This window comes from Aythya ferina (genome assembly GCF_964211825.1).
Source record: "Aythya ferina genome assembly, chromosome: 11".
Classification (NCBI taxonomy): domain Eukaryota; kingdom Metazoa; phylum Chordata; class Aves; order Anseriformes; family Anatidae; genus Aythya; species Aythya ferina.
In genome coordinates, this window is record NC_140307.1 from 10,708,615 (window position 1) to 10,718,036 (window position 9,422).

A 9,422-nucleotide genomic window follows, 5' to 3' on the forward strand; every position below is an offset into this window, starting at 1 on the left:
CAGTCACCACTGAGAACTAGGAAATCACCTACCACATGATATATTTCCCTTCGATTAAAACTGTTTTTCTTGGGTTTTCCACAGGGTAAGAGAAAGACTGTCTGACACATTTAAAAGACTTCAGCAAGGCTAAGAAATTTGGCTTTGCTTTTAAATGAATTTTAATTATTCATGCCCTTTTAAATTAGTCAGGCTCAAAATTTTTGATTGTAACAAAAAGAAAAATAGTAAATATGAGAATAAGGAATGAAGGTACAGATCTCAGAAGGTGAGAAAACAGGATACTGACTTCCCACTTACCAGTACTGGGAAGGGGCCAACAGGAAATACTGTGGGCTGGTTTGACAGATAACCTAGAAGTTTGGTTAGCAGTCAAAACACACACACACAAACAAACAACAACAACAAAAAAAACACTGCACACACATGTCCCAGTTAACTTTTGTCTCATAAGCTTCAAGCTGCTGCCTGCTTGAAGCAGGATCCTGTGGTTAAAATGAATGACTAAATCACACTTTGCAAGAAAAGTTCCCCCTTGTTTTGAAAAGCACATTAACCGAAAAGCACATTAACCACTTCCTGAAGGGAAAGGGTACACAACCGAGGTACTGTTGGCTCCAAAGCAGCAAGGCAAAATCTGTTTAATCAATCTTGTTAGGTTCAGTCGTTCACACATGCAGTCATATCCAGAAGATGTGACTTTTCTATGATGTTTCTAGGTCCTACATATCTGTGGTTGAGTCCCAGAAGCACACACACAAATCTGGAGAAAAATAGCAGTCATGTTTTTGTTTCCTAGGCATCACAAGTAACAGAAGCACAAGTGAAGCCACACAGGCTATAAGTGTCCCTTGAAGCAGTCTCCTTTCTTTTCTAGTCAAGCAAGACATACTACACTTGTGCAGTATTCAGTGATTCAGCCACCCAAACAGATCAGGCTAGATTGTTTTCACAGCACCCAGTTTCTACTGTATTGCCTCCTTTCCTCTCTGGCTCCTGAGCAAGAGCTAATTTCCCTGTAGGTAGTGCCAAGCATTTGTGTCCCCTTCCCTCCCCAAGCATGGTGCTGTCCTCAGCAGCTCTTTAACATTCTTCTGCTAGTGAAGTAGCTCCAGGACCAGACAGGGCCATGTGGCAAAGGCCCTGCTAAAACAGAGAGCTACACTTCAGAATCCCTGAGCTAGCAGTAGAGCCTCCAGCAACTCTGCTCTGATTGCAGTAGGATCTTTGCATGCTGCAGGTGTTATGTACCTCATCCTATAGACATCTTCGCCTCATGGCTCTTTCTTACAAGGGTGAGCAGTGATCCTTCTTACTTCTGTGGGACAGCTGCACACTGACAGGGTTTGGGACTGAAAGATGAAGTATCTGCCCAGAGATGTTGTTTTTAAGAGTGGCAGGCAGGACTGCCAAAGGGAAAATTCCTTACAAGCTTCTCTATGTTGGCATGGATTTGCCAAAAAAGAAAATTCTTCTCTGGCAATGTAAGGATGGACATGAGGATGCAACACAACAGATATACCCCTCCTCCTCCCACCCATCAGGAACACAGATTGTAGGTAAAATGTTATGTGAGATGAGGAAATACTATCGATGAGCAGGAAATTTCCATTGAACCTGTGAAGAGTAAGACTTTGTCCCTTTGTCCTAGCCTGTAAAGGTGCCTACAGAGGGGATTCAGCTCAACATTTGCACTAGCTTCTTTGCAAGAGCTTCAGAAATTGCTGCGTACCATAGGTACCAAACATTAGAGCTCAGTGACAAATACCAATTTGCTTGCTTTCCTCTCTTTTTTCTCCAGCCTACACAAGCCAGAAATTCCCTAAGAAAAAGGAGGAACTGCAGGACAGTTTTGGGGATGGTCCTGGGAAAAGGGGTATGTCCTGTCTCTGTGAGGTGATCATAGTGGTTATACCCTGCTGGGCAGCTAAACTCCACCACAACTGCTCTCTCACTCCCCTTCCTCAGAAGCAGAGGGGGAGAAGAAAGTAGAAAGTATGCTGGAAAGAAAAAAAAGACCCAGGGGCTGAGATAAGGGGAATTTAGGAAGAAAGAAAAAAACAAACAAAGGCCGTGTGGAAGCAGAGAGAGAGAGGAAAATAATTATTTCCTACTTCCCATCAAAAAGCAATGTTTGGCTATATCCTGGGGAGCGGGGCCTCAATATGCGTAGTGGTTGTTTGGGAGGACAGACGTCTTCATAATGAGAGCCACTCCACTCCTTCTCCCTTCCCACCTTTTATTGCTGAGTGTGACACCATGCAGTATGGAATATCCTTTTGGTTGGTTTAGGTCAGCTGCCCTGGTGATGTTTCTTTTCTCACTTTTTTGCCCACCCCCTGGGAGAGTTAGAGAGAGTCCTGATGCTGTGCCAGCACTGTTCAGCAGCAGACACAACACTGGTGTAATACCACTGCTGTTCTGGCTACAAGTGCAGAGCACAGCACTGTATGGGTTGCTGCAGGGAAAGTTAACAGCCCAGCCAGACCCAGTACAACCTCATTGCAGCCTTCCAATGAATCTCTTTTGTACTGTTAACTTGGGAATGAAGAACTCAAGAGAAAAGTCTCTTTAAAGTTTTCCTCCTCAGTAAGCTTGCCATTTTCAAAAAAATGAAAAAATGTTTGAAGAACTAAGAAAATATGTTTTGATGCTTTACGCATTCCAGATACCTTCTGACTGAAGAAAAACAAACAAACAAACAAACAAACAAAAAACATAAATAGGAAATAAGTAGCAAAAAGTCTTTTTTGTTTCTTATTTATTTATTTAGTTAGTTTTCCCCTTTAACATTTTGAAGACAATCAGAAATTATGAAGATGAGCCTTGAAAGCCCGTAAGTGATGAACAAGCAGCAAAACGTACGTTTTGCCTAGAGAGCTTTCCCAAAGTGTCACTCAGAAGATGCAGTAGAAAGACACAACTTGGATGAAATGTGCTGCGAAAATGTCCCAGAGCAAAATCTTCAGTTATTTTAATGTACTTCAAAATGATTTTCTTTTTAACAATAGAATTTCATTTTACAGTTACTGAGCTGCTACATTTGAGCTTTTTTTCAGAAAGCATGGTTTGGTTAGCTGAAATGTCTGTAGTGTTTCTGGTGAATTCTGGATGCAGTTTTTTCAAAGGGATTTTTCCTCTTACTGACAGGCTGTAGATGTGTCATCAGCCTTGCAGTAGTAGCTAGGGTGTTCTACGGAGTGTCTCCACCCATGGCATTACTCCCTAGAGATGCTTAGTAAAGACTGAAATCAATGTTTGGTACAGTTCCACCTTTGTCTGTGTCAGCCTGTCTTCATAAAAGTCAAGACTGACCAAAAGGTAGTTGAATCTAGAAGGGTTTCTATCTAATGAGATGTTGTAGTCAATGTAGGAGATTGTTAATAAAGCTCTAACTACAGAGTAAAGGACGTATCCAATCTAAGGACCTGAGCACAGACTGAAACCTCATCAGTACCTAATGTGTTTGTAGTTTGGAAAAGGTCTGAAGCACATACTCAATATTATGTGTAGTGGTTCATACGTAAGTGAGTAGATAAATACTATATGAATCTGCTTTATTATGTGTATGGAAAAATGAGATTATTCTTATGAATTGCATTGTGCCTAATCAACTTGTAATAATAGTTTATTCACTATGAATTCCATTCATGAGGCAGGAATTTTATCTTTATGCACAGTATTTAACAAGAAATTATATGACTGCTGTTGAATCTGTGTGGAAGTTTGTATCCTGCCATAGCAAAGCATTTTGAAAGTGTTATGTATTATCTTGATGTGTTTGAACAGGACCATGTATATGAGTAGTTTGAAATCATTATTTAAAAAAAAGTAATCATGACTGCAATAAGTACTGTTGATTGTGCATATTAATTCTGTCAGTGAATAGTAGATCTTTGCTGTCTGAGTTCATATGTGTAAGTTTATGTATTGTTTTTTAGCATGCATTAGTATGAATGATACCTATTATATCTACTTATGCAATTTTTTACACATATCCTTATGAAAAGATGCATATCCTTATGTGAAAGTGTGAAGAGTGGCTGTCTACATGACCATTTGCAATTCATTCTGTATCTGTCTATGTGAAGTTCATGAAATACATGTTAAAAAATCTGTCTTGGGACAAATAGAGAGCAGGATGTAAGGAAAGGAGGTAGAATGGAAGGTCAGATCAGTAGTGACTTTGATGCTGCTCCAAAATGTTTATTTGAGAAACACAATCTTTAAAAAGAACACCTTCACTACTTAAAATTATCACATTCTGATATTGATTACTTTCTTAACAGACAAATCCTGTCTTTTTCCAAAAGATGGTAAATGACACAGCAGTACTGGAATTCAGGCTACTGGGTTTCAGTGGCAACCCACAGTACCAGATCCTACTATTCATAGTGTTCTTGGTTATTTATATTCTCACCATTTTAGGAAACTTCATTATTATTTCAGTAGTGACACTGGAGCCACGACTTCATTTACCCATGTACAAATTTCTCAAGAACCTCTCTTTCCTAGAGGTCTGTTACACCAGCACAATTGTACCCAAGATGCTGGCCAATCTACTGGCAGAGAGGAAGAGCATCTCTTTCTCAGGGTGCATGGCACAGCTTTTCTACTTCATTACCCTGGGAGCCACTGAGTGCTACCTCTTGGCAGCAATGGCATATGACCGATACCTTGCAGTCTGTGAACCCCTGCACTATATTGTGACTATGACTGCTGAGTCTTATACTCGTCTGGCTGTGGGCTCCTGGATCACTGGTGTCTTCACTGGTTTTCTCCCCTGTCTGATGGTCTCCAGATTGCACTTCTGCAGTTGCAACCTCATTGATCATTTCTTCTGTGATATCTCTCCACTGTTGAAGCTCTCATGCTCAGACACCACTGTAACAGAAGCTGTCATCTTCATCCTCTCTCTCCTCGTCCTTTCCAGCTGCTTTCTGTTGATTCTTTTCTCATACCTACTTATAATCCTCAGTATCCTAAAGATCCCCTCTACTTCTGGAAAAAGAATGACTTTCTCCACCTGTAGCTCACACCTCATGGTTGTGACTATATACTATGGTACAATGATTTCCATGTACGTCCGTCCCACCTACCGCCTATCCTCAGAGCTCAGCAAGACTGTATCTGTGCTCTACACAGTGGTGACACCCCTTCTGAATCCAGTCATCTATGGCTTGAGAAACAAAGGATTCAAGGAGGCATTGGAAAAAATAGTCATCAGACACCATCGTCTTCGTGCTTTGTAAGATGGGGAGAGTTCAACTCTGACTCTTGTTATCCAGGTTCTTTGTTATATTCTGATTACAGTGCAGGTTATTATCTCAATAACACATTACAGTAACAGTTTCTGCTTTTTTTATAAAGAATAATTCAAGCCAGTTATTACTGTTAACCAAAATAACTCCTGGCATATTCTCATGCTTTACTTTCCTCTTTTTCTTTTTCCTTTCTCCCTCTGTATTTACCCAGCATTTAATTTACTTTTTATTAATTTTATAATTACTATTTGAATTGCATTTTATGTTCTTGTTACTGCACAGGCACTAAAGCACAAATTTCATATGTGTTAATAAAGGTTAAAATTTCTGTATTATTTATGTTTTTCATTGCCTGTAGATGCTAGCTCATTTTTCTCTTGGTCATTTTTGGTGTGTCTATTGATTCAGAATAAATGCCACTGCAGTTTTTCTGTGTTTCATGTGTGGTATGTGAAACAAATATCTTGATATAAATAGAAACAGTGTAATCGCCTGTTATGAGGAAAAGGTATCTGAAAAGTACATTTTCTTTTGTTGCTTTACAATAATTTAATGCTATGAGTAGTTAATATGATTTAACTGAAGGATACTATTCCGTTCCTTTCTCCTTGAAGGAACATTTCAGGTGATGAGACATCAAATTATACTCTTATATTAGTAGGTGCGGACTACTTAAGGCATCTGCAGGAGATTATGAGTCATGTCACGGAAGCCATAGGAGAAGCCATCTTTCTACAGTAGCTGCTTTATTCCACTGAATGACCTATGGACTGTTAAATTCTTGGACCCATATATTTATGCATTTGATTTGTCCCCCGAAACTCTACTTACAGAAATGAAAGCTTAGGTATCTACCTGGCATGTGGACACCTGTGTGAGAACCCACAAGTTTAGAAGTCATAGAATCACAGAAGTCCTTAGTACTTAGAGATAGGGATTGCAAAGAGTCAGAACAACCTAAAAGATAAAACTACCATGGTTCTGCTAAAGAAAGGCACTACAGCAAACACTCCATTGAGTTCTTAGGTGCCAAGGACAGAATTGCACAAGAGTCTTGATAGCAAGACTATCACCATAGCCACAAGATATTCAATACAAACAGCAGTGAGAGTAACCTTGCTTGACTTCAACTTACTGAAGTTATGAGCATTACCCTAATCAAGTCAGGATGAATCACACTTAACTGAGGATAGCAACTCAGGTGCATAAAGAGAAACCATTAGTAATAACTTCGTGACTTATTAGATGCTGCAGAATAAATCTTTTGGTTAGCAGATTCAACACTAGATCAGTCAGAGACTACCCCTTTTTGAAGTTACGGGTGGAGGCCATTGAGAGCACTGTAGGACATTCACAATGACAATAAATGCCTGTTTTTAGGCAGTTAATTTTCTTCCCAGGTATACACTTCAGATAAGATGAATGGCACTCTATAAAGACTGATGATACTAACTAGGATTTCAATTTAGTTCCTGTCTAAGATGTCTTCAGATGATCAAGATATCCATCTGGGGCTGGTAGACAGGGAACGGGATAAAAAAGGAGCTTGCATTTAATGTTTTAATGTTTAATGTTTTAATTAATGTTTTAATGTTTAAATTAAATTTAATTTAATTTAATGTTGCTTTAATGGAGGTTTTCACAAAAGCTCTCAAAAGTATGCAAGCAAGTAGATGCTTTCATTCTCCAATTCAAAACTATGGAACTAATTTTCTTTGCATTCTTTTCTGTTTGTCAGCCACCTATCTGCAACACCTGAATGATTAACTACTCTGGTCTGACACAGAAATTAACAAATTGTAGGTTCATAGGATAATTCAGATAGGCAGAGATCTTGGGCAGTCTCTAGCCCAACCTTTTGTCCAAAGTAGTCAGCTATGAAGTCAGACCAGGTTGTTCTGGACTGTTTCTTATCAAGTGTTGACATGCTCAAGGGCAGAGAGTGAACAGTCTGTTTCAGTGCCTGTACAAGAGATCCCTTCTCAACTACATTATTCCATGATTTTCCATACAATTTTATTTTGCATAGAGACTCAGAATCATAGTACTACTACAAAAAATGCAAATAAAGTAGATGTTAGAGCAGTCATTTCATTATTTTCAGACAGATTTGGCTAGAGTTCAAGAAAAAAAAAAGAGGGTTTAGGATCTTTGGAAGAAGGGGTGGGCCACTCAGGCGGAATACAAAGATGTTGTGAGGCTGTGCAGGGAGAAAATTAGAAGGGAAAAAGCCAAACTGGAGTTCAATCTGTTTATTGCTGTTAAAGACAATTAAAAATGTGTTTATAAAGACATAAAAAAGGAAAGGAGGACTAAGGAGAATTTCAATCTTTTATTGGATGTGGGGGAAAACACAGTGGTAAGAGGTGAGGCTGATGTACTTGATGACTTCTTTGTCTCAGTATCGCATTGAGATATTCATAATGTTTTAATCAAATAAGTGTACTTCTGTCAGATTTTCCTTTTGTAAAATAATATATACATTTGTTTTCTTGTCTACTTACCAATATTTTTTCCAACCACAATATATGTAAATATTTATTTTAATTCTTGAACAAACATTGACAAAGACTGTTGTCATTAACTTTAATTGCTAATCATCTTTCTGCTCATCTTAATGTACCCACATCTATCTGTCTGTGCACTTTGTCATCATTTGTCAATCTGTAGCTATGTGACCAGTGTTTGCCATGTTGGTACATTTTCCAGTCATGTGAAAATAACTGAAAAGTCATCTTCAAAACACTATAAAATCCTAAACATTTTCTAAATTATATAAGTTCTGGCAACTGCAAAGATCAATCATGCTGATTGCATGTTCAGCCAATTTTACAAGAAAAGCAGCAGAGGACATTGAAGCTAACACAGAAGTTGCAATGCAGTTTTACTTCTGCTGTGGGAAGAGTTGGTGAGAAGGAAGATGTTACAAGAGCTACTAATGAAAAAAAGTAACCAGAGACTGTCCACAAGATGTTTGACCACAAATACTGAAAGATGAAAAGTTTCTGAAGTGAATTAATTTAACTTTGTTAGTCTTAAATATGAGAAACAAGAGAAGCCTTGTTACATTTTTTTTTCATTGAAAATTGCAAAGTCTAGCAAAAATCTTCCTCAAAGATGATTTCTCCTATTAGACACCTTCTGACTACTTGCAGAGTCAGAAGTAAGAGTAAGCTTATAGCATCCTTACTTTACAAAGACTTTGTGAAAAAATTACTGTGAGAAGGTCAAACACAGGAGTAAAGTTTCCTGAAGTTTTAATGGGGCCTTCTGAGGCTATTAGAAATAGAGCTGTTATGGGAAATCCTAATGGCCCTCCGGGGAGGAGCTGATTAGAGCAGAAAAACAGAGCATGGTTACAGGCAAAGAAAGGAAGGAAAAAATGCTTTCATGAAGCAACCCCTGTGAGGTATCCTGCCAAAGAAAGGAGCAAGGATTTTCAACCTTTGCAGCCCTTGCCTGCCTGAGGTTTCTTTCTGATCAGCATGGAGCATGAAGAGGAGATTGCCTCTGCACTTCCAGGATCCTGGAGAGTGCAAAGGCAGCACAGTAAAGGTGTCTGAGCAAAGGTCTCTTCCTGCTTGCCCTGCTGCTGCAGGAAAAAGTAGCCAAGGGTCTGTGAAAGGGACAGACCTCCCTGTCACAGTATGGCCCAATGATACTCCTCTTCAACTACAATCACTGTGACTCCTGTCCCATATCTCCTACACCCACACAGCTGGTATCCGTCTGGCCTACACATCATTGCTATCCCAGCTGTGGGACTACCCTCTTCCCCTATGCTCCTCAGCCTCAAACAGAGCCCTCAGACTCAGTTTTCCTGCTACACCTCTAGCCTAACCTGCAGGCCCCCAGCAGTCCAGCCTCACAGAGATGGTAGCCAGCTTCTCCACATAGAGCTTTGCCTGCCCCAGACCAGTTTCACTCCCCACCAGACCCCAGTATTTCAGTGATGCTTTGTAGACTGACCCTGCAACCCCTAAACTTCCACTTGCCACAGACCATTCCCCTAGCTTTCCAGAAATGGATGCTTGTTCTTTGGCCATGAAAACATGATCAGTGCTCCCATACATGGAACAGTCCCTCAGAATCTGAGCAGGATGGACAGAGATGGGTGCAGATCCACTACAAGGAAGACATTGATTTGCTGGAATGCAT

The 9,422-nt window shown here is 39.6% G+C and overlaps 1 protein-coding gene across 1 annotated transcript; it reads left to right on the forward strand.

The window, feature by feature from the left end:
• Window positions 1-85: 85 nt before the first annotated feature.
• LOC311442513 (olfactory receptor 11L1-like) lies at window positions 86-5,704 on the forward strand. The gene has a single exon (XM_084531799.1). It carries the CDS (start codon window positions 4,314-4,316, stop codon window positions 5,250-5,252), a length of 939 nt encoding a protein of 312 aa, XP_084387925.1. The 5' UTR covers window positions 86-4,313; the 3' UTR covers window positions 5,253-5,704.
• Window positions 5,705-9,422: the final 3,718 nt, after the last annotated feature.